General features: G+C 38.7%; 1 protein-coding gene across 2 annotated transcripts in view; it reads left to right on the plus strand.

Annotated features, from left to right (window-relative positions):
- Positions 1–27330, plus strand: part of LOC115211485 — a 114778-nt gene that overhangs the window by 47207 nt on the left and 40241 nt on the right. For both annotated transcript variants that reach the window (XM_036502691.1, XM_029780120.2), the window contains exons 13-17: positions 4874–5114; positions 10375–10648; positions 14513–14656; positions 18275–18344; positions 27074–27194. In XM_036502691.1, the coding sequence (XP_036358584.1) occupies positions 4874–5114; positions 10375–10648; positions 14513–14656; positions 18275–18344; positions 27074–27194 (850 nt within the window). The remainder of the gene's footprint in view (positions 1–4873; positions 5115–10374; positions 10649–14512; positions 14657–18274; positions 18345–27073; positions 27195–27330) is intronic.

The raw sequence follows: 27330 nt of genomic DNA on the forward strand, positions 1-27330 counted from the left end.
TTTTATTTTCTCCGTAGTTTTTTGTGCTAAGCCACTCGGTGTTAAATTAATGGTATTAAATTAATATCAATTTTTCACCCTCATTTATATATATATATATATGTATATGTATATATATATATATATATATATATATTGGTGGCGTGGGTATACTTATCGCTGAGAAATGGATAGATAGAGTAATTGAGGTAATCAGAGTAAGTGACAGAATACTTAAGATTAGAATAGTGCTTCATAATAGATTAGCAACCATTATATCGGCCTATGCCCCTCAGCCAGGGCTACCCGATGGACAGAAAGACAGTTTCTATGACACCCTACTGCAGACCACCTCATCGACGAACAACAGGGACCTTCTCTTTGTGGCTGGTGATTTCAATGGGCATGTTGGACGACATGCTGGGGGCTTCCATGGCGTACATGGAGGCTACGGTTATGGTTCCCGCAACGAGGAGGGAACCAGGCTGCTGGAGTTCTGCGATGCGAATAGTCTTATGGTCTGCAACACTAACTTCAGGAAACCAACAAGCCACCTGGTCACCTACCGATCGGGCCGGCATACTAGCCAAATCGACTACATCCTTGCCAGAAAAAGGGAAAGATGGCTGCTTATAAATGCCAAAACCTTCCCAGGCGAAGAATGCACCCCACAACATAGACTGGTAGTTAGTGACTTTAGGATTAGGACTAAGAGGGCGACTAGAAGACGACCAACATGGAGAAGAAGGGTCTGGAAGCTTAAAGCCCCTGCGAATGGACAGAGATTTAGAGATATGTTACTTGAAGCCTTTGACGAAGTGGAAGGGGGTATAGCTACACATGGGGTAGAAGACAACTGGACGTTTCTGAGGGACAACCTGCTGAAAGCCGCTGACCAGATCTGTGGCTGGTGCAAAGTCCCCTTAAGACCCAAAATAACGTGGTGGTGGAACAATATTGTTGACAGGGCTATTAGACAAAAGAAACAGGCTTGGAAGGCCTGGAAGAACGGTGGTAGCAGGGAAGGGTATCAGACTGCCAGAAGGGAAGCTAGGAGACAGGTCTATCTAGCCAGAGGGGAAGCAGATAAGAGAAAATTTGCCAATGTCCTGCGCCGTGAGGATGAAAGACTTGAGGTATTTCGTGTTGCAAGACAGTGTGTGAGAGAGAATCGTGATGTGGTAGGAGAGAAATGTGTTCGCATGGAGGATGGTTCACTTGCGCTAAATGAGGATGCAAAGAGAGAAGCTTGGAGACGCCACTATGAAAGGTTACTGAATGAGGAAAATGAATGGGATAAAGAGAGTCTGCCGAATGTTGACCCTACAGAGGGACCAGCTATCCGAGTTGATAGTTCCGTGGTAGCTAAGGCAATTAGAAGCATGAAGACAGGGAAAGCCCCAGGCCCATCAGGAATTACTGCAGAGATGCTCAAAATATCTGGCAGTGTCGGCTATAACCTAGTCACCCGTATAGTCAACCAGGTGATACACGAAGGAGTCATACCCAATGACTGGTGCAGCAGCATACTAGTCAACTGCTACAAAGGTAAAGGTGATGCCCTAGATACAAATAATTACAGAGGTATCAAGCTGTTGGATCAAGTAATGAAGGTTACGGAGAGGGTCATAGCCCAACTAATTAGAGAGAGAGTTAGTTTAGATGAGATGCAGTTTGGGTTCGTGCCAGGGAAAAGTACCACTGATGCTATATTCCTGGTAAGGCAGCTGCAGGAGAAATACCTAGCCAAAGATAAGCCCCTGTACCTGGCTTTCGTTGACATGGAGAAAGCTTTTGATAGGGTCCCCCGATCCCTTATCTGGTGGTCAATGAGGAAACTAGGGATAGATGAATGGCTGGTGAGGACTGTGCAAGCCATGTACAGAGATGCCGTAAGTAAGGTTAGGGTTGGCAACATGTACACAGAAGAATTCAAAGTAGAGGTTGGGGTCCACCAGGGTTCAGTACTCAGCCCCCTCCTATTTATCATAGTACTCCAGGCAATTACGGAGGAATTCAAGACAGGCTGTCCCTGGGAGCTCCTCTATGCTGACGACCTTGCTCTTATTGCTGAGTCACTATCAGAACTGGAGGAGAAGTTCCAGGTGTGGAAGGAGGGTTTAGAATCAAGGGGCCTTAGAGTCAACCTAGCTAAAACCAAAGTACTAATAAGTAGAAAGGTAGACAATCCACAAATATCTTCAGGAAGATGGCCCTGCTCGATCTGTAGAAAAGGTGTAGGTAGAAACTCTATAAGATGTACCCAGTGTAAGCTATGGACACATAAGAGGTGCAGCAATGTCAAAGGTAGGCTAACTGGGAAGATAGTTTTTGTATGTGGCAGATGCTCGGGAGCATTAACCTCCGAAAATCTGCAGAAAACAACTTCCGTCACTTTCCAGGGGGAAAAACTAGAAGTAGTTGATAGCTTCCGTTATCTAGGTGACCAAGTCAGTAGTGGGGGTGGGTGCGCTGAAAGTGTAACTGCTAGAATAAGAATAGCCTGGGCAAAGTTTAGGGAGCTCTTACCTCTGCTGGTGACTAAAGGCCTCTCGCTCAGAGTAAAAGGCAGACTGTATGATGCGTGTGTACGAACAGCCATGCTACATGGCAGCGAAACATGGGCCGTGACTGCTGAGGACATGCGTAAGCTCGTGAGGAATGAAGCCAGTATGCTCCGATGGATGTGTAATGTCAGTGTACATACTCGACAGAGCGTTAGCACCTTGAGAGAAATGTTGTACCTAAGAAGCATCAGTTGTGGTGTGCAAGAGAGACGATTGCGCTGGTATGGTCATGTGGCGAGAATGGATGAAGATAGGTGTGTGAGAAAGTGCCAATCCCTGGCAGTTGAGGGAACCCGTGGAAGAGGTAGACCCAGGAAAACCTGGGACGAGGTGGTGAAGCATGACCTTCGAAATTTAGGCCTCACTGAGGAAATGACCAGAGACTGAGACCTTTGGAAATATTCTGTACGTGAGAAGACCAGGCAGGACAAGTGAGCCCAGCCCACTTATGAATGCCTTTCCTCCCTTGGACACAAAGACCGGTTGAGGCAAGCGAAGTCGATATAGAACCTCATCCGACGACAGACACCCATGCCAACCCCCCATGCTTGCGAAGACATGTTGGGGCAAGCGAAATCGAAATCGAAACCGAATTGAACCAGCCAGGATCCCTGGCCTGGTGGTACGTAAAAAGCACTATCCGACTCGTGGCCGTGGCACGTAAAATACTCCAATGCGACCGTACGACAGGCACCCATGCCAACCCCCTTTGCTTGTGAAGACATGTTGGGGCAAGCGAAATCGAAATCGAATTGAACCAGCCAGGATCCCTGGTCTGGTGGTATGTAAAAAGCACTATCCGACTCGTGGCCGTGGCACGTAAAATACTCCAATGCGACTGTACGACAGGCACCCATGCCAACCCCCTTTGCTTGTGAGGACATGTTGGGGCAAGCGAAATCGAAATCGAATTGAACCAGCCAGGATCCCTGGTCTGGTGGTATGTAAAAAGCACTATCCGACTCGTGGCCGATGCCAGCACCGCCTCGACTGGCTTCCGTGCCGGTGGCACATAAAATACACCAATCTGACCGTGGCCGTTGCCAGCCCCGCCTGGCACCTGTGCAGGTGGCACGTAAAAAGCACCCACTACACTCACGGAGTGGTTGGCGTTAGGAAGGGCATCCAGCTGTAGAAACATTGCCAGATTAGACTGGAGCCTGGTGCAGCCTTCTGGCTTCCCAGAACCCCGGTCGAACCGTCCATCCATGCTAGCATGGAGAACGGACGTTAAACGACGATGATGATGATGATGATATTTATATAAGTATGCAGTATTATAGATCCATTATAGCTGATCTTACCAATCAGTTTCACTCACAATATTAGGTAATCAGTTTATCTAATACCTGTGTTTATCCGAGACAGCCAGTATCAGAAAAGTGGTGACTGCTCTCTGTTGCTGGAGGTGAGGAAATGTTACATCCGGTTTGTAAGTGCTGCGATAAAGATGAACCGATGTTGCAGGAGACAATCAAGAGAAGGATCCATCATCATCATCATTTAGCATCTGTTATCCATGCTGGCATGGGTTAGATGTTTGACTAAACTAGTAAGCTGGAGAGCTGCACCAGACTACGTCTGTTTTAGCTTGGTTTCTATGGCTGGATGTCCTTCCTAACACCAACCACACCACAGAGTGTACCTGGTGTCTTTTATGTGTCACTGGCCTTTTACATTATATTCCTTGCCTCCCAATAAACTTTGAGTGAGTTGTGGTAGTCAGCAAAAGTGGGGTGGGATTGATGCCTGTGTAGGGGTGAAAATATAGATATTATCATGCATGTCAGAAATAAACCTTGCTCTTCAATAAGGGATCAGTCTGGGTCAAATGCATTGACCCAGAAGGCTCCTTTGATGTAGCTATGGGTGTCTTCAACAATGCTGATATGTGTGACCTTATTGGCTTTTTCATCCTGGATTTACTTTAGAAGAAATTCCCCTCAACTAGTTTTGGCCTCTACAGAGAGACAATAATTTGGCAATATTGATGAGGGTGAAGGGCCATGCCCTTGATAGGATTAGGAAAGACCTTAATCCTCACCCTGAATTCTTTTGGCCTCAAGGAGACAATAACAACTAACCTGAAGATAGTTGATTTCTATGACTTGGAGTCTGATGCCTGTAGACCCTGTAGGAAGCCTATGTAAGGCTGACATACATCAAAAAGCTTCGAGCCATAATGTTCAGGAATCTCATATTGTGTAGTTGGTAGCATGGTCAACGGTAAGCAACAGACAAGTAGTTCAAACTCTGTTAATGATTCCCTTTCTCTTTTCTCTCTCCAATTGTTTTTTTTTATAATGTCAATACGATTTTCTTTTCAGAGGTGTCTCAGGAGGTGACATAGCAGCAACTGCTGGTATAATGAGTGAACAGTCTTCTAAATCCATCACTGACTTGACCAAGAAGACACATAAATTGGACATAAAACCTACCACTGAACTTTCCAATCTATTTATTGATTTCAGTAAACTGTCCAATAAGGGGTTATCAATTCAAATCTCTGATGTTTGTTTCAAATTGGACTTCCAACAATCTGTATTGCAGAAAGGAACAGATAAAAATGTAATTCATATATATATATATTCTTCAATGAGATTTACATACATCACATAAGCATGAACATGCATGCATACACACAGATACATCTATTGTATATTCATATATATAATAAATACATAGAAATGCATGCACACTTACTTACGAACATATATGTACACATACATTGAATATATACATATACATATGCACATACATAAACACATACTTGCACTCACACAAAATGTATATGTGCAAACACACATACACATACAAATGAATATATGCAAACACACACAAATACAAATGAGTACATACAAATACCAAACACATACACATACAAATGAATACAAACATCACATATGCAAACGAATACATACAAATACATATGTCAATTTTACCAATTTGAGAGGGCCTATAATAGCCATGGATACAACCCTTTCTTTTCTACCTTAAAAAAAAACACCCACACATGTATACATATTCAAATACACATACATACAAACACAGACATGCATGTATACTTATACAAAGATCTTATACAAAAGATCTATACATACAGGGCTGGATAGATGGATAAGTTAACCCTTTTCCTGTAGAAATCTGATACATCCACTCAAAATTTCATTACCTTTAGCTGTGAAAAGCAGTTTTATATACCAATCAATTTTTGTTGAGGAATGTCATGCTTGAAATTATTTTTTGTTGAGATATGTCAAGTTTATTGCAGCAACATGACAATCAGAAAATACCAGTTCTATTTTTTGATAGATATTTAGTATCATTACTGGAATAGCTATGAAATTTAATCTTTTAGCATTTAAACCAGCTATAACCAGCCCAAAGTGGCCATAACTGGCCTCCCACACCTCCCCTACAATGTCATTCTAAAAATATAGAATCACATCATCGAAATCTCAAAGCAAAAAAATAATGTATGATTAATTCAACACAATGTGAATAAATAAGTATTACATTTGACAAAGTAATCTGAATACTAAAGGATTAATTTCAGGATTAAACAGGCTAGAGCCTAGAGCCTCAAAATAATTGTCTTATATTTTGGCATAAGGCAGTTGGTGGAATTCTGGTTTAAGCACCCCATATAACCCCCTCATAACTTTTTAATTTTTTTAATTTTTAGAAAATGTTTGCAAATTTGTATTCTACACATGGAATTCATACGATTATGCAAAAAAAAAAATTAATTTGTGTAATTTGAGAGATATTTAACTGTTATTCTTAGAACATCTGATGACTACCTGATACCTTCCTTGTTTCTTTGTCATTCTGACATATTGATGTTTTTCAATATCTTTCTCCCCATAAACATACAATGGTCCATTGCTGGGATTTAAGTCAAAAATTTCAGACTGTCTGTTTTTTAAACTCTGATTTTAAAGGAAAAATTTTGAAAAATTAAAAGAAATATTTTTTCCAAAATCTTATAAATTCCCATGTGTGGAACACAAATTCACAAAAATTTTCTGAAAATTCAAAAAAAGTTATGATAGGTTATAATAAGGTGCTTAAACCAGAATTCCGCCCCACAATTTTGAGGGGAGAGGGCAAGTTGATTACATTTATCTCACTACTTGACTGGAACTTTATTCTATCAAGGATAGAACAAAAGATGAAAGCAAAGTTGTCCTTGGTAGAATTTAAACCCAAAATGTAAAGAACCAGAAAAAATGCAGCTCAGCATTTTGTCCAACATGCTAATGACTCTGCCAGCTCACAACCATTTAGAGCCTCAAAATAATACTTTCTAGTATAGATATAAAACCTGAAATTTTTATGGGGAGAGGGTAGTTGATAATATCAACCCCAATGATCACTGGTACTTATTTTATCAACCCCGAATGCACGAAAGGTAAAGGTGACCTCAGCAGAATTTGAACTCAGAACAAAAAGCTGGAATGATGCTAAATATTTTGTCCAGCGTGCTATTGATTCTGCTTGCTCATTGCCTTAGGGAAAATTAATGAAAACTTGTTTCCTTTTCTTTTTGTGAGATCATCAACTGTTAGCTTTTAACAAGGAACTATCAAATTTTTATATAGTTTAGGGCCTCACCATGTCTCAAATCTATCATTGAGTATATATATATATGTGCACAGGCACATTTATCTTTTATCTTTTACTTGTTCCAGTCATTAGACTGTGGCTATGCTGGGGCACTGCCTTGAAGAGTTTTTAGTCAAATGAATCAACCCCAGCACTTATTTTTTTTAAAGTACTGGTATTTATTCTATCATTCTCTTTTGGCAAACTGCTAAGTTATGGGAGCAAAACACACCAACACCAGTTGTCAAGTGGTGGATGGGGCAATAAACATGGACACAAAGACACACACACACACATACACATACAGTGTGCGATGGGTAAATTGTTGCCATTTTAAATTTTTAATTTTGTGCATACATATTGTTCATTTTTGATTTTGTTGACTACACAGTATCGTAGGGTCAGCTGGGCAGTGTCTGTGAGAAAAACAGCATCATGACACAATTCACTCTGCCAGAAATTTGCAAACAACATGCTGTGCTGCTTGGCATTCACACCAGAAGCTCCAATAAGAACATTTCAGTGTTTGCATGTCAATTTGAGGAGAGTGCAATCTGAGGACATATACCGAGAATGATAAAAACCAAACATCCAGTGATGGCGACGTCATGCCTCCATTCATCTTTCCACATGGCCTCAGACTCAACACGGAGGCCTACATCAAGTGCCTGGAGGAGGTAGTGCTGCCCTGGGTCAAGAAGGTGGCTGCTGGAAGACCTTATGTCTGGCAACAAGACTCTGCACCATGCCACGCAAACAGGAGAACCCAGTCATGGCTGTCAGAAAATTTCTGTGACCACATCACCCCTAACATCTGGCCAACTAATTCCCCAGACTGTTACCCCCTCGAATTATTATGTGTTAGGCATAGTTGAGCGAGAGACCAATAAAACTCCTAACACCAAAGATGAACTGAAGGCAAGGATTATGGCAGCATTCATTTAAACAAGGAGACCATCAAGAAGAGTTGCAGGAGATTCCAAAGTCGTCTGGAGGGCTTGGTTAAAGCCAATGGCGATTTTATTGAATAAATATACTCTTTAGTATTTCAAGATATTTTTTTGTAATTTTGGTAAATATATCTGTTAAAATGAGATGTCAGTACTATTTTCATTTTTGTGTAATTTAGATGACAGTTTATTCACCACACCCTGTATGTATATATATATACATATATATATAAATATATATATATATATATATATCATCATCATCATCATCATCATTTAGCGTCTGCTTTCCATGCTAGCATGGGTTGGACGGTTCAACTGGGGTCTGTGAAGCTGGAAGGCTTCGTCAGGCCCAGTCAGATCTGGCAGTATTTCTACGGCTGGATGCCCTTCCTAACGCCAACCACTCCGTGAGTGTAGTGGGTGCTTTTTACGTGCCACCTGCACAGGTGCCAGACAGAGCTGGCAAACGGCCATGAACGGACGGTGCTTTTATATATATAGGGAGTGGTGAATGATATATATATGAGACATATTGGTATCCAGAACACCCAAAGTGTCAGGTAATGCTAAGTAACTGCTATGGACAGACCATAGTTAAACTCTTGGTTCAATAGTGACACAAGTGAGGAGTCTAATGTAGGTCGTGTATTAGCATGCATATATAAGAGAGGATGAGATAACAAAGCCAAGGCTGTGAGGAGTTTTCAGGACATTTATAAGGAAATAGTCTTACAGCTGTTTCTGGGATATTATGGATATCCCTTCATCAGAGATGGTGTGAGAAGGTTAAATTGAGGAAATATTTGAGTTCAAATTATTATGGAGAAGGAGGAGATAGGGAATAAAGATGAATAATTGAACTACCAAGAAGGTTTATGTGTAGCATGGCTATCTATGTTTCCAATTAACTTTGGAACAGAAAACCAAATTGAAGGCTGGTTATTGTGGAGATCATTGCACTTTAATGATCATAGAACATATAAGTTTGCAAGCGATGTAAAGTAGAGCTACTGAAGTGTTTTGGGAGTAGATTACGGATAATGACTACAAAATATAGAAATTTCTTGTCAGAAACAGCCACATAAATGGTATAAGGAAATTGAAGGAAGATGTTGAAACTTTCCCTCTGTGAGTTTATTTTATTCAACAGCAAGGGGAGCTATTTTTTTTGGGGGGGGGGGAGTATGATTGGTATGTTCAAAAATGGCAATACAATACCTACTTGAAAAAGTAGAGTTAAAGGAATATATTTGCTATGTGCTTATAGCATACAACTACTCTGAAATTGACTTCAGGAAACGAAAAATGAAGACATGAAGAGTTTGACTTCAGTTTATGAATACTGCTTTGAATTTTTAGCAGTTCACAGTGAAAAGATGTCGCATTTGAAATATCATAATGGATGGGTAAATAAGCATCCTTAAAGCGAAACACTGCATTGATAGGTAAACAAAGGTATCAACAAATAGAAGAGAGGGAAGGGAACATTACCTTTCAAGTAACTCAGAATAGGTAACGGTAAGCTTGCCATTAGTATGGAGGTTAAGATTGTTTGGTATTGGATATTCATCGTGTACAGTGTTCCTAGTCAATTTAATCACCATCGCAGGTGGACAGTCAAAATAAATAAATAGACAAAATCCTTTCACTTTTATGATATTCTCTAACCAAGTAATAATACACAATTACAACATAAATAAATGATAAATCAAAGAAATGTGAAAGCCACTAAAGAATATTCTCTAATGTCAATATATGGACATATAGATTAGAAAAGTATAGAAGACCTTATATAAAAGAGTTATGTACATACAACAAATGAGAAAAAAACCCATGTAAAACCGTTTTTCCCAGTTTATCCATTTACGCGGGAGCTCTGGGCAAAATGTTATAGTGCATGACTATCCTTGGAACATAAGTAATGTGTATGTAAAGTTTGGTGAAAATCGTTGTGAATTGTGGAAATGTATGTGTTTGTCAATATACACACACATACTGTGATTTATATATACTATATATATATACAATGGGCTTCTTTCAATGTCTGTCTACCAAATTTACTCACAACGCTTTGGTTGGCCATAAGCTTTAATAGAAGACACTTGCCAAAAGTATCACACGGTGGAATTGAACCTGGAACAATGTGGCTGGGAAACAAACTTACTACACAGCCACACATTTGCTTAAAAAAATCAATATAATCTGTGGAATCTTTGTGACTTGTAATATATTTAACACTGTTTATCCTTATTTTTTTTTTATAACAGTTGCCTTGGAGAGAATTACCTGAAACTAACAAGATTCTTATGAGTATCATACTGAAATTTGGCGATGAGTGCATCGAATTGAAGAAAGTTCAGTCCTCACAGATTTCATTTCAGACGACTCCAACCATAACAGGGAAACTGAATTATATAGCTAAAGTGACCGATATGTTTAACTTTGCTGATATTTCTGTATCAAACTACATAGATAAGATGACATTGGGAGAATACTTTCATCTCATTGTTATGGTGGTGTATGTCCATAAGAATGTTATTTGTAAGTAACTCCTGCTTGCTGTTATCTTTATTTTTATCAATATTTATGATTGAATTGTTTCAGTTGATTGAATTAAACACTCTGTAGTTAATCTTTTATCTTTTACCTGTGGCCATGCTGGGGCATTGCCTTGAAGAATTTTAGTTGAACAAATCAATCCCAGTACGTATTCTTTTATAAAGCCTGGTATTTATTTTATTGGACTCTTTTGCTGAACTGTTAAGTTACAAAGTTACAGGGATATAAAAACACCAGCACTGATTGTCAAGTGGTGGTGGGGGACTAACACACACACACACACACACATGGCTTCTTTCAGTTTCTGTCCACCAAATCCACTCACAAGTCTTTGGTTGGTTTGAAGCTATAGTAGAAGACAATTGCCCAAGGTGCCATGCATTGGGATTGAACCTAGAACTATGTGATTGGGAAGCAAGCTTCTTATCACACAGCCACTCCCGCACCAATTATAATGAAAATTTTTTTGTGCAACAATTATTTTAAGCCTTACTGCAGAGAAGGAAAAACTGAATAATGTAAATTTAGATGTTGACTATATCAGAATATGACAGTTAGATACAGCTGTTTGGATGCTGATGATTCGGCATAGCTGACTGGACATTCATCTAGTTTTGGTGACAGTATGTTTTGACAATTAAAGTAAACAAGAAATTTACGGATATAGATTGAGTAAGAAAGAGAAAGGGAAGGAGGAGAGAGAGACTGAGGAGGGGCAAGAGAGAGAGAGGAGGGGCAAGAGAGAGAGTGGAGGGGTAAGAGAGAAGAGGGTGAGAGAGAGAGAAGAGGAGTGAAAGAGAGGAGGGGTGAGGGAGAGAGAGAGAGAGAGAGAGAGGAGGGGTGAGGGAGAGAGAGAGAGAGAAAGTGGGAGAATGAGAACCATTAGAACATCTGATGGCAAATATGTCAGTGTTGAGTTGGTGGTTCTAAATAGGCAATGCCAAAATGTCTATGCTAAAACATCTCACACCTCACACTCCGACTATATATCAAGATGAGTAAAAAGTAAGCAACGTTTTGAAACATGAAATTCATCACAATATATTTCGACAATATGTAAATTTTTATTCATCAAAGTAAGTACCATTACAATCAACACATTTTTGCCGAGTTACATGTTTGTTTGATCCGGTAACATAAAAATCTGGAGTTCTGGAGCTAATGAACTCTTTGAATGCACTTTCAGTTGGTTTGATTTTTGAACTCCTTCTCTTGCAGGAAACTGCCAAGGTTCTTGAAAAAGTGATAGTCAGTAGGAGAAAGGTCTGGGGAATAAGCTGGGTGGGGAAGAACTTAGTAGCCAAGTTCCCTCAACTTCTGGAGCATCATTAGTAAAACGTATGGTCAAGCATTATCATGAAGAATGATTGGCCCTCTTCTGTTGATCAGTCTGGGATGGAGGAGTAGCAGTTTTCCATTCATTTTGGCAATTTCACGGCAATATGTTTCTGCATTATGGTTTTTCTGGGTTTTAAGATGTTATAGTGGATGAGTCCAGCAGTACACCACCAAACAGTCATCATAACCTTCTTTTTGAAGAGCTCAGAAGAAATTTTTTTTATTATTGTACAGAATCCACTTTTCATCACAAGTTACAATACAGTCAAGAAATGGATTGGTCTGGTTATGGAGAAGAAGCAACAAGCAAATTTCATACCTGTGCATTTTTTGATTTTTATTCAAATCATGTGGTACTCATTTGTTGAGCATTTTTGATTTTATGATCACATGCAAATGGTTGCAGGTAGTTTTCTGGCTAACTTGAAGTTCTTTTGCCAGTTCTCAAGTGGTTTTACGTAGATCTTTCTCAATGACAAGTCTTTAATTGATCATCATTGATGACAGATGGGCATCTACTACACTCACAATCTTTAAGGCTCAGGTCTCCACTGCAAAACCATTTAAACCGTTTTCAAGCTGACCACTCACTGGTCATTTCCTCACCAAATGTTTCATTGATATTGTCAGTAATTTCAGCTGCTTTATGTCCTTTTTTGAAGTTGAATAGCAAAATTGCTTGAATATTGTGCATTGACAGTTCCCTTTCAGATGATTGTAACAACAGTGAAAAAATATCAATGTTAATTTATTGATGCATTTGGGCAAGTCTGTGTCTGTATTATCAGACAATTGCAAAAAAAAAATGTTTAAAAAAAATTGAAAACTCTGCAAAAATCCAGTACAAATTCTTAGTTCAAAACGTTGCTTACTTTTTACTCAACCTGATTGATACAGAGTGAAGATGTTTATCAGATAGATCAATGGTTCTCAACTTGGGTCCATATGGCTCTTGAGGGTCCATAAAAGATTTTTGGAGGTTTACACAACAAAATAGTAAATCAGAGATACACAATTGTATTTTAAGGGCTCCTGAAAAAATTTTGCTCTAGACGTATGTATTGGTATGTACAGCAAGAAACAGCAAGGTTTCTTTCTCTAACATTTTACATAGTTCAACCTACACAGGTTAATGTGTGAAAACTATAAAAATTTGGAAAGAAGTTTTGATAAAACTAGTTTTTAAACATTGAATGGTTATGGAGGTCCACCAGAATAAAATAGCAACCAAAGGGGTCCCTAGATGAAAAAATTGTTGAGAACTCTTGAGATAAATACAGTGATGTAGATGTTGAATACACTGTATTTTGGGCCTACAAGAGAAAATTTTTAAGGTAGAACGAGATTGCTTTTACCAGTGGTATTTCTTTCTTTCTGTATTGTATGGTACACATTCAATGCTTCTAAAAAACAAATGTAAGTTTGTTTATATACATATGTAGTTGTTACTATCTAGTTCATTGAACTAGCTTTATTAAATTCAGCTGACTGTCTCTACATTGTTCAGTGTATTGAAGTAAAAAGTAAATCTCATGGACATTACTGTCTCAAGTGCAAGGACTCATAGGGCAGTTACCTGGTTTCCATTGTATATAAGTGACTGACATCACAATATTCTTCCCAAATGGGCTATTGATTGAACTGGAGTAACATGCAATGAACTTTTCTGCTCAAGAACACAATGCGCCTACTCACTGCAGCAATTAAAACCATGATTATGTGATCATGAATGCAATGCCCTAAAATTAGGCTATGTACCTTCACAGTTCAGTCAACAAGATCTATATATAGTCCTGTGTGTAGTGGTTAAGTGTGTATGTAAGCAAATACATAAACCGATTCATGCTTGAAAGGAATTTATTTACAGGGTTTGATTTGTTATAAGTACACTACATAAAAATGTAGGCAACTGCTACGAGTTGCTAGAAATACAGAGTACATATTAGGAATGGATATGTTTGTGTGTGTGCGTGTTTCATTTGAAACAGTAGTCTATCGGCACTTCTAACATTTCTCTCCGCCTCTGTGGTCTGCCAAAAAACTTGGGTCGTAGATAGATCTATCTCATCTGTCTACTCCCGTCTGTCTGCCTGCCTCTCCTGTTTCACCTGGTTTTATAATATTTGTGGCAGCTAGAAAGACAGACATACTGCAGCAGAGTTTATACCTAAATAGGTCAGCACTTGTCCAGTTGAACTTCGCCTGACATACTGAGGTCGCAGGTCAAAGGAAGATGATCAATCAATTTTTGACAGGACAAAGAAAACCTTTTTTTCGCGCCTGTTGATCATCAGTTCTTGGATTCGGTTTCGAATCTAGGCTTAGAGAAGGAAGTGTTAATTCTTACATGTGTACTAGCTCTATAACATTCTGTCTAGTAGCTGTAACTGGTTCTGTCTTGTACTGTTCACATCTGTCTACTATCTACTTAGAAAAAATAATAGTGTTTAATTTTGTATGTAACAACCCATTGAGAACAAAAATATCATTTTCCTCTTCTTTTTACAGCAACCCTTGGTTGGGCCTTTATTCCACTGACTGAGCTGACCCAAAGAAACACTGTAGCTGCTTTACATTCTGGAGCCATTCCTGATATCTTCATGCAGCAACATGTCCGAGAATCTCTCAACTGCACAGAAACATCTTCAAAATGTTAGCAAATTTGATGAGCATTTTTCTTCAACTTTGTTTCACAATAATGCTCTGTTACTATAACATTCTTTTTGCTTCTTAATAAAATTATTAAGGAATGTTTCAATTTAAATGCAAGCATTTTAAAATGGGTAGTTTTGTCTCATAGAACTAAAAGTGGTCTATTAGGGCAATGGACTGGTAGAATCAGTGGAGTATGAGATGGAATGTTTTACAGTATTTGGTTATGAGAGGTAATATTTATTACTACTTAAATATAGATGTTCTGTTAGAACAAACTTTACTACAGTAGATACCATGTGAAAAACTCTTATATAGGTGTTTGGTGCAAAATGCACACTTGCCTATATCACCATAGGGGAGAAAAATCCCAACTCCAGTACCGAAACCAGATCACATGATTTCGACCTTCCTTGGTTTCATTGATGAGGGGTGCTTGACTGCTCGAGATAGCAGTGATTTTTCTCCCCGCCAGCAATATATAGAAAATCAGTGCCTGTTCAGGCACTGATGTTGTGATTAGCCTGTGAGATTGTTGAAAAATATATATTAGCAACCGAGGCAGTATCAGTACTGAGAGGTTATATTTATTCCCATTTAAATGTGGATCTTCTGTTAGAACAAACTTTACAGCAGTAGATACCATGTGAGAAATTCTCACATAGGCTTTTGGTGCAAAATGTGCACTTGTTTTAATCACTAGCAGGGAGGTAAATCCCCACCACCTCCAGCACTGAGATCACTAGATCATGGGATTTCAACCTTCCTTTATTGCATCAGTGATGGATACTCAACCTCTAGAGATAGTAGCAACTCATTTCCCTGCTAGCAATATATAGAAAACCATTGCTTGAACAAGCACTGGTATTGAGATCAGCCTTTTGCACCAAAAAAACTATATGACACTTTCTTTCATGGTATCTATCACAGTAAAGTTTGTTCTAAAAGAACATCCATGTTTAAGTGGGAATAACCATTACGTTTTGGTACTAATACTGCCTCTGTCACTAATATATATATTTTTAGTATTTGGTTATATCTTTTTTACATTTTGAGTTCAAACCCTACTGTGATTGACTTTGCAACTTTGTTTTCATCCATTCCAGTTTGATAAAGTACTAGAATAGAAAAGGGACCAACTTAATTTGTTGTAATCCATGCATAAAACATGGAGCTTTATGCCTATATTAGAGATCATCATTATTTTTTGTGTTGTTGTTGAGCTCCAGGTCAGCCTTGTCTGAACAGACCTATGAGCAAAAAAATTCCAGTCAGGAACAGTTTGTTCTTTTGTTGGAAATAGAATATCTAGGACTATATTATTCACCATGTTCCTTGCTTTTCAAGATGGCAAAGTGTAATAGGAGGGAGACTTGGCTGCTATTTCTTGCAGGATTCCATAAAATCTCTCTCATTGGTCTGTTACCTTTTTGTGTGATTGATGTAAGTGGATTTTGCACAATCTGTCTATTGATGCTTGATGGCCCTCATTAAAAGAAGTTAACATTTGTTCCCTATCTGGCAAAGAGATAGATTTTTCTGTATATCTTTATAAAATGATAATAGTGAACTTATATGTAGTACTCAAATGCACTGTATACACTTGTCAGAAAAGAACAAAAGAGGAGCAGAAAGCAGTAATAAGTCAAGTAAAGAAAGGCAATAATAATAGTCAAAAGTACAAGCACAATACACAGCATGAATCATAAAAATAGAGAAAAGAAAAAATGAACAGAGAGGAAGGGATGCAATAGACATGTCTGACGTTGTGCTGGTAAATTTCAGGAAGCGTGGAATTTTTGGAAGATGCTGTGTCCTGACAGTTAATTAATATGTGTAGTTTACAATCAATAAGTATCCAGGCTGTTTGCCATAGTAATGAAGCTAAAGCGTGCAGAGTGAAGCTGTTTGGCAAAGATTGACCTTGAATTCTACTGTACATGTGCACTAAATTGTAACATTCTAGCTCACTCTGTTGTGCATGCACACTAAGTTTTAATGTTCTAGATCACTTCCACTGTTTACAGCAGTACTTGGAAGGAAGGTGTGTAGTGTGTGATCATCGATTTGACCATGACAGAGAAAGTTGTCATGGTGCTCAGAGGCCTACACTACATTACAGAAAGTGTATGGAGAGGAGTGTATGAGCCACATACAAGTGAAAAAATGTCGATATTGATGAACATCCTGGGAGATCCACAACCAGCAGAACTGAGTAAAACATCACAGATGTGCATGCAGCTGTGTGGGGAAATTGTTGAATCACCATCTGTGAGTTATCAGAGGATGTGCAGATTTGTTACGGTTTAGTTCAGTCCATTATCACTGAAGATTTGGGTATGCGACATGTCTGCCAAGTTTGTGCCAAAGCTGCTTTCAGCTGACCAAAAAGACACTTGGGTTTCAGTTGCATGAGATCTTCTTGATTGTGTTGAGAATGATGAAAACTTTTTGAAAATGTTACATAGGCATCTGAGCAGGTATTGCCAAGCTTTTGGCAAAATTTGATGCAGATTTTCTTTTCAATTTTCTCTGTCATGGTTAATGCGACAATCACACACTATGCACCTTCCTTCCAAGCACTGCTGTAAACAGTGGAAGGGAGCTAGAATGTTAAAACTTAGTGCACATGCATGGCAGAGTACATGGTCAATCTGTGCCAAGCAGCTTCACTCTGCATGCTTTAGCTTTGTTACTATAGCAATAGTCTGGATACTATGCTCAAGAAGTCTGAGCATGAAAAAATGTTTCCAAAAGTCATGGGTGCAGTTTTTTTGATTTTGTAAGCATGTAAGCCATAGCTTTCAGGATCATAAAAGTATTTAAAAATGCTGAAAGAGAGAAAATCAGATATTCAATTAACCATTGAATATAAGATAAGTCCACCAAAACCAAGAGAATCAATAATAATAAAATGTAAGTCCAGTAGATATAAGGCTCCTAGTTTAAGAGATAATCAGTGGACTACGCAACTAGTTCTCTTGTCACAGGAAACTAACTATCACTAGCTTATCAAACAATTCTTTACTCTACATTAACTGGTACTCTGTTAGTTACAACAAAAGGGGTTCCAGTTGATCTGATCAATGGAACAGCTTGCTCAAGAAATTAAATTGCAAGTGGCTGAGCACCCTACAGACACATGTACCCTTAACATAGTTCTGAGGGAGAGTCAGAATGACACAGAATGTGACAAAGCTGGCCCTTTGAAATACAGGTACTACTAATTTTTGCTAGCTGAGTGGACTGGAGTAACATGAAATAAAGTGTCTTGCTCAAGGACACAGAGCCAAATGCCACTAACCTCTAAGCCACACTCCTTTATCATATAACTCTACATTACATAATTCTATATTCCTGTCAATACTTCCTCAAAACACTCTTTATCAAATGCTAAAATTATATATATATATATATATATATATCGCTCAATAGTTACTTTTTTTACTTCCCAGGAATTCTTTATCTTACACTATAATTCTGTTTCCCATACTATAATTCTTTATCCTACTCTATATTCCAACTCTAATTTTTCATTCTACAATATAATTTTGTATTCTGCACTTTAATTCTATATTCAACTTTCACTGTTTTAATATATCATATTTTTGTTTAAAGATGTTTTAGGATACAACTCTGAAATATTTCTAAAAATAGATGTAAGAACTGAAACTGCCCTCAATGCCAGGTAAGTAGGGCATATGTCCTCCTCCTCCTCTGCTGCCGCTGCCACTGCAGCCACCGCTTCCGCCGCCGCTGTCGCTCCCACGCTGCCGTCACCGCCGCAACCACTGCCTCCTCCTCCATCGCCGCAACCACTGCCTCCTCCTCCATCGCCGCAACCACTGCCTCCTCCTCCACCGCCGCCACCGCTGCCTCCTCCTCCACCACCTCCGCTGCCGCCAACTCCGCTGCCTCCGCCGCCTCCGCTGCCTCCATCACTGCCGCCTCCGCTGTCACTGCTGCCTCCGCTGTCACTGCCGCCTCCGCTGTCACTGCCGCCTCCGCTGTCACTGCCGCCTCTGCCGTCACTACTGCCTCCGCCGCTTCCGCCACCCCCGCTGTTGCCGTCACCACAGCCCGCTATCATCATCATTTTAATATCCATTTTCTGTGCTTGTATGGGTTAAATGGAATTTTCTGAGGCAGATTTTTTTTTTATGCCCAAATACCCTACCTGTCATTAACTGTCACACAAGGTAATATTTCCCCATGCCCAGATATGTTTTCACAGAAGACTGGAATTGAAGGACACTACTTGCATGGCTGTGAAATTTGTTTACAACCATCATGCAAAGATAAGGCATAGAGACAGTACCCCTCCCCACATGCATACAATCACATATATACAATCACACACATACAATCACATGTATATACATAGCAGTTACCCCAAAATATCATCAAGATACTACCTCCCTATGTGACACAATGTTGCAAAAACAATGCCATCCAGAGAAAAGACTGCCCTGGAATAAATAGAGAGAATCCCCCTGTTATTGAATATGTATTCAAACTTCTGTGAAGTGTAAGCATAACAGATCAGATATTGTTGCTTGAAACAGACAAGAAAAAGTATGTATGTATCATCATAGAGGTCAGATGTTCTGCTGATGTGAATATCTCTTTGAAAATCAAACATGATAACTATGGACAGCTGCTTTGAAAATTTCAGCTTTTATATCCACATTACAAATTTACATTTATACCAATAATAATAGGTGCACTTGATTTTGTGAGTAAATGCCTAACTGACAGTCTGGATAAGCTTGGATTTTCAGAAAAAGAAATCAGTCAGCTAACTAACACATTACAAATACAATCTGAAAGTGGAACAATAAAAATATGCAAGATATTTCTGAGGTTTAAAATGTGACATTGTTTTTGTGATTTACATTCCAATGATGGACTGTGTATCTTCATTAGAAAATAGCTCCTTCCTCAGAGGAAGAATTTAAAGAATTAAAAACAAAAGGCACAAGCATTGCTGTGTGGTAAGAAGCATGCTTCCAAACCACATGGTTCTGGGTTCAGTCCCATTGTGTAGCACTTTGGGCAAGTGTCTTTTACTAAGGTCTTGGGCTAGCTAAAGCCTTGGGCTGTGACAGAAACTGAAAGAAGCCCATCGTATCTATCTATCTATCTATCTATCTATCTATCTATCTATCTATCTATCTATCTATCTATCTATCTATCTATCTATCTATCTATATCTATCTATCTATCTATATCTATCTATCTATATGTATGTGTGTGTGTATATATATATATATATATATATATATATATTTGTATGTGTGTGTATGTGTGAGTGTGTGTGTTGGTGTGTTTATGAGGTAGTATCAAAAGGTTCCTGAATTTGTTATGTTTAATAAAAAAATAACTTATTTACCAAAGTTTTAACATCATTTCCTTTGAAATAGTCACCTTGCATAGCAATACACTGATTCCAGTGTTCCTACCACTTTTGGAATCCAGCCTGGAAGTCATTTTCTGTAAGTGAGTCAAGGACCTTCTGTGATTTGCTGTGGATTTCAACAATGGTGTTAAAACGGTGACCTTTGAGCTTTATTTTCATCTTGGGGAAGATATGGAAGTCTGCAGGTGCTAAATCTGGTAAATAGGGTGAGTACGGAAGTGATACTCGAAGGGTACATTGTTGTTATGAAGAATCCAATTCTTTGCACTCTACAGACCTGGTCCCTTTCACTCAATGTCATCCCTCAAATGCTTCAGAACATCACAGTAGAACTCTTGGTTGATGCTCTGGTCCTAGGTAATGGACTCTCAGTGCACAAAACTAATTTCTGAGGGTGATGCTTGTGGCAGGTCTTCTTGATCGCGCATCTTCCAGGGATGTTCTTCTGCTTTTGAAGCACTTGTACCACTTGGAACATTGCATAAACCCATTGCCTCATAACCGTAAGCTTGCCAAAGCATACTCAATGTTCCTGTAGCAGACTTCCTAAGTTTATTGCAAAATTTCATGTTGGATCTTTGTTCTTGTCCATAGCAAAATTGCAGACCACAGCATACACGTGATAACAAAACCACAAATTTCAGAACTTGCAAAGTAATTGCAGTGACGTCACTCAGCACACTGCCTCATGAAGGTCACTGCTAGCTCTCGCTGTGCACACAACTGTGTACTGTTATATGTTGGTGCACTACAGAACTTGTCTGGGAACTTTTTGATACCACCTTGTACGTCTCCATAACTTAGCAGTTTGGAGAGACTGACAGAATAAGTAGCAGGCTTAAAAAAATTTCTTGGGGTTGAGTTGTTCAACTAAAACCCTTCAAGGCAGTGCTCCAACATGGCCATAGTCAAAAGACTGAAACAGGTAAAAGATAAAAAAAGAGAACACACACACACACATACATACACACACACATGGATATATATTATTTTATTCTTTTATTTGTTTCAGTCATTTGACTGCAGCTATGCCGGAGCAACACCTCAAGCAAATCGACCCCAGAACTTATTCTTTGTAAGCCTAGTACTTATTCTATTGGACACATTTGCTGAACTGCTAAGTTATGAGGATGTAAACACACCAGCGTCAATTGTCAAGTAATATTGGGGGGGACAAACGCAGACATACAAACATACACACACACATGCATATACATATATATATATATATCATGTCATCCCATAAGTTCTGTTGGAATTTTGACTAAAGAAAACAAGTGATCAAATGTTATATTTAATTGAAATTTAATCATCAATGTACTTTCCCTGATTATCTATGACTTCCTTATGTCTATTTACAAGTTTTTTAATCCCGTCAATGTAAAACTCTTTTGGTTTCAAAGGGAAGAACTCTGAAATGTCAGTTTCGACCTCCTCCTGGTTTGCGAAAGTTATGTCCCCCAAATGATTCTGTAAACTATGAAACAAATTGTAGTCTGAAGGAGCAAGGTCAGAAGAATAAGGTGGATGAGGAATTTTTTCCCAACCAAGCTCTTCGATCTTCTGTGATGTGATCTTTGCAGTGTGGGGTCATGCATTGTCCTGATAAAACATCACTCCTTTTCGATTCACTAAAGCGAGTCTTTTTTCTTCAAAGCTTGGTTCAATCGCTCTTTTTCCCTTTTACCAAGCCACTCTTTACGATGTTTAACATTTCGATAGAAGATCCATTTCTCGTCAACAGTAACAAGTCCATCCAAAAAGGATGAAATCAGTTCGTGAGAATGGAGAGAAGAGCAGATGTCAACTCTGGATTTGTGGTTGCTTTTGGACAATTCATGAGGCACCCATTTTCCAAGTTGTTTAGGAACCTTTCCAAGTTGTTGAAGATGATGATGAACAGTTGTATGGTTTGAACTAAGCTTTATTGCCAATTCTTCAACTGATAATGCAGGATTTTCTTCAAGTAATGCCTCAAGGAGCTTATCATCAAATTCAACTGGATGTCCTGTTTGATCTTCATCTTCAAGGCTTCAGCTGCAGAATTTCCATTTTTGTACTCATAAAGCATTATGTGCCTCAAATGCTCTTTGGATATTTCAATGTTAGAAAGGGGTTTAATCAAAGAAATTTTGAGTCTCTTATACTGTAAAATAATATTTAATTAGTTTAAATGTATACAAATGCATAAAGATAATTTTTAATTCCATCAGACATTCTAAAATACTATTAAATTTCATTCAATTTTAAAATAGGTAAAATCGGATAGAACTTATGAGATGACCTGATATATATACATATATAATATATGATGGGCTTCTTTCAGTTTCTGTCTACCAAATCCACTCACAAGACTTTGGTCAGCCTGAGGCTATAGTAGAAGATACTTGCCCAAGATGCCACGCAGTGGGACTGAACCCGGAACCATATGGTTGGTAAGCAAGCTACTTACCACACACCCACTCACACACACACACACACACACACACACACACACACACACACACACACACACACACACACACACACACACACACACACACACACACATATATAGTCAGTTGTAGTGATTAAAAAGCTGCCTAAACCTAACTGGAGCTATAGTAGAAAATAGATGCCCAAGGTACCACACAGGGGGACTGAAACTGGAACCATGTGATTGTGAAGCAAACTTTTTGTTACACAGTCATATGAGAATAATATTATAGATAGATTATGTCTTTGATTTCATTTCATTGTTAAAATTGTTTACTTCTTGACATGCAGTGAAAAAATATTAGATAACAATTCTCAAAGTAGAAGAGGTTACAAGTGTATGATAAGAGCTATAGCTTTCAGACAAATTGTCTCCTAATATCCAATACTATGTGGAGTTTTACATTATATAATCAAATGTAATTTGGAAAGAAATGATTTATTTCATGAATCTCCATAACCTTCCAACTTTCAAAATAACTGGGGGATTTCCACAAGTTCTGCTGGTTAAATATTAGATATATCAACCATTTTACTACAGAAATCCCATATATCCACTCCAAATTTCATTACCTGTAACTACGAAAAGCAGTTTTATATACCAGACTATCTTTTGTTCAAGAAGGTCAAGCTTGAAATTATTTTCTGTTGTGTGTTAAGAAGCTTCCTTCTCAACCACATGATTCTGGGTTCAGTCCTACTATGTGGCCCCTTGGGCAAATATCTTCTTCTATAGCCTTAGGCTGACAAAAGATTTATGATGGATTTGGTAGATGGAAACTGAAAGAAGCCCATTGTGTGTGTTTTTATCCCCCACCACTGCTTGACAACCAGTGTTGGTGTGTTTATGTCTCTGTACTTAGCAGTTCAGCAAAAGGGATCAATAGAATAAGTACCAATTTTTAAATAATATATTAGGATTTATTCATTCAACTAAAAATTCTTGAAGGTGGTGCCCCAGCATGGCCACTGTCTAATGCCTGAATCAAATGAAATATAAAAGATAAAAGATATATCAAGTTTTATGAGATACCATGACTTGTAGAAAATGCGAATTCTGTTTTTTTTTGGTAGTGGATATAACATAGACACAAAGGCTATGATATTCATTGAAAATGTATTATAATCTTGGGATTGCAAATCATTGTAAAAAATAACCATGAAATTTAATTTTACAGTTAAAGATTTAATAGCATAACATTTCAATTCACTTCCCTATTTGAAAAGAAAAAAAGAAAATATTTTTCATAAGTGTGGCTGTATAGTAAGAAGTTTGCTTTACAACCACATGGTTCTGAGTTCAGTCCCACTGTGTGGAACCTTCAGCAATGTCTGCTGCTATAGCACCAGGCTGACCAAGCATGCCTGCTTGGATTATCTCAGGATTAAACATAAAAGACCTGGAAGGGACAAAGCGGGCAGCCACAATGCATGTGCAAAACACAATAGCCCTTAATGGAAGTCATGAAAGGCATATAAGGAGCCCAACTGTTTATCTTTTCCCTTTTGGGCAGTCAGCTTGCCAACTACCCACAGCTAGGACTGCTAGCTCTCTTTTTTTGCTTCAGTGCCCTACACATGGTGTCATGATGCCTCTCTCACAGTAGGTACCATCTAATGATATATTCGTTCACTCTGTTTTTGTTTAAACTATACATGCCAGAATGCCGTAACGTCTTGCAACGCATCTCCAACAAAATAAAAGTTGTTATATTTAGTTTTCATTTGCATGCAGCCCACACCTAATTAACCCATCACCAACCTAACAATGGAAACACACATATACTTGCTAAAGTGGTGAACCCAACGTTGGAGAAAAGCAAAACATTTCTCACATGGCAGTACAGAGCATCATAGCGACATTTCTTTCACCAGACTCACACACGCGGCGAGTAACAATGGCTTCACCTTCCAAAACTGCTGTTTCTTATCCACCTTTGTCTATTTTCACCAGAGACACTCCGTTTGGTTTACCCAAATGACATCCTACTTTGCAGCAAACCACATGTCATCCGAAATGCAGTGTTTGCATCTTCTGATAAGTTCTTTGCTACCTGCTCTCACGAGCAAAATACAGGATATCATTATGAATCCACTCATGGACGCCAGCTAATACCTCTGTAAAGGTCAAGATTCTATGGTGGAATTCCCTGTCAGCAGAGAAAAAGTTTCACAAACTCATTAACCTTTCTATTACTGTATTTATTTTGTGTTTCTTTCAATCATTTTAAATGTAACAAAAAATTTAGTAAAATAACTTAGTTATCATTCAGCTTGTGTTAGGAACATAAATTGTGGCTAAGGTTTATTGGATGATTTTAATTCAAAACTTATGAAAACAAGACATTTGTACTCAGGGCCAGAGCTGGTTTCAGCTGGGTTGGTAATGAAAAGGTTAATGATGAACAGCTGGGAGACTGAGCCCTGTCGTAATTACTATGCAGAATGTGCCAGTTTGCTGAAGGCAATTCATTAGAGTGTGGTCTTCTCAAACTATATTTTTCTTGCCTGCCTGCTAATGTCGAAGCCATCCTCACACCCATGTGTGACATCAGTACCACTGAACAATTGGCAACATCAGCCGATAAAATAATGGAGATAACCACTCCGATATTACCTTCTCCTTCTTCTCTTTCCATTACTGTAGCGGCCATAGCATCCCAGTTCCAGGATTTTTGACGTGCCATGGGAAAAATGATTGAAGACCTGGCAACAGAAGTTCGCAATAAGGGATTGGTATATTGGTACCATACCAACTTCGGTGCCAAGGCAAGGAATTGCACACCACCTTGCTCTTATAGCACCCAGGGAAACACCTTAGTGGAGCAGTAAGCATGGCTACTGTCTCTGGTACTACCCCACCAAGTCGTGCATTTTTTATCAAAGATGAAATTTCCCAGAGGAGTTTCCTGGTTGACTCAGGTGCTGCCAAATATGCACACAGAAAACCTTGTCCTTCAGCCACTACCTTGCAAGTGGTCAACTATTCACCTATTACCACATATGGTGAAATTTCTCTCACCTTGAATATACAACTCAGACGATGCTTCCAGTAGGTTCTTCTAGTCGCTGATCTGCCATACCCAATCCTTGGGGCAGATTTCCTCTCCCATTTTACCTTGCTGGTCGATCTGAAAAACAGGTGACTGATCAACAGTAAGACACAGCTCAGTGTACATGGCACTGACTGTTTTGTTTCCACAGTCAGCCCAGTTTTCTTTATTGCCACTGCTTCCAACTAATTCCACATATTGTTGCAGCCTTGTGAGTAGATTTGGTAGATGGAAACTGAAAGAAATCCATTGAATATATATATATGTACATACACAGGGTGCGGTGAATAAACTGTTATCTAAATTACGCAAAAATGAAAATAACACTGACATCTTGTGTTTTAACAGATATATTTACCAAAATTACATTAAAATATCTTGAAATACTAAAGAGTAAATTTATTCAATAAAATCACCATTCGCTTCAACCACGGCCCCCAGATGACTTCAGAATCTTCTGCAACTCTTCTGGACTGTCTCCATGTTTAAGTTGATGAATACTGCCATAATTCTTGACTTCAGTTCATCTTTGGTGTTACAAGGAGTTTTGTTGGTCTATTGCTCAACTGTGCCCCACACATAATAATCAAAGTGTTACATTCTGGGGAGTTAGTTGGCCAGATGTTAGGGTGATGTGGTTGCAGAAATTATCTGACAGCCATGACTGGGTTGTGTTGCATGGTGCAGAGTCCTGTTGCCAGACATAGACCCAGGGCAGCACTACCTCCTGCAGATACTTGATGTAGGCCTCTGTGTTGAGTCTGAGGCCATGTGGAAAGATGAATGGAGGCATAACATCACCATCACTAGTGATCACTCTCAACACCATGATGTTGTCTGGATGTTTGATTTTTATCACTCTCGGTATATGTCCTCAGAATGCACTATCCTCATATTTACACCCAAACACTCTGAAATGTTCATATTGGAGCTTCTAGCATGAATGCCAAGCAGTACAGCATGTCATTTCCTAATTTCTGGCAGAGTGAATTGCATCATGGTGCTGTTTTTCTCATAGATGGGGCCAACTGACCCTACTATACTGTGTAGTCAACAAAATCAAAAACAATGTGCATGCATGGAATTAAAAATATAAAATGGTGACAGTTTACCCAATGCACCCTGTATATATGTATGTGTGTGTGGGGGGGACGGTGTGTGTGTGCGTGTGTGTGTGTGTGATTGTCTTTTAGTACATGTTTGTCCTGCACCATCACTTGACCACAAGTGTTGGTTTGTTTACGTCCTTGTAACTTAGTTGTTTAGCAACAGAGACTGTAGAATAAGTATCAGGCTTTTAAAACAAAAAGTAAGTACTGAGGTTAACTTGTTTAACTAGACCCTTTAAGGTGGTGCCCCAGCATTGCTGCAGTTCAATGATTGAAGCTAGTAAAAGAAAGATATTTCTCTCTCTGTTACACACAAACAAAATTTTCTCTAAGATTCATTAAGATTTCTGTTCTGTTTCAGTGATTCAAGAAATTCAGGTTCTGTGGCAGATGATAAGATGGGGAAGTCAAATGATGTCAAAGACTTTTGTATCTATATTGATAGCCTCCAAATGTTGCCTGATAATGCTTCTATTGTCAAGGTAAGCCAGGGTGATGGATGGCAGTTGTGAAAGTGCTTTGCAATATTTAGTTAAGTCCTGAGTTCAAATCCTGCAGGGGTTGATTTTAACTTTCTTCTTCCCAGTGTCAATAACATGATTACCAGTTGTGTAACTG

Source organism: Octopus sinensis, linkage group LG1 (genome assembly GCF_006345805.1).
Source record: "Octopus sinensis linkage group LG1, ASM634580v1, whole genome shotgun sequence".
Lineage (NCBI taxonomy): Eukaryota > Metazoa > Mollusca > Cephalopoda > Octopoda > Octopodidae > Octopus > Octopus sinensis.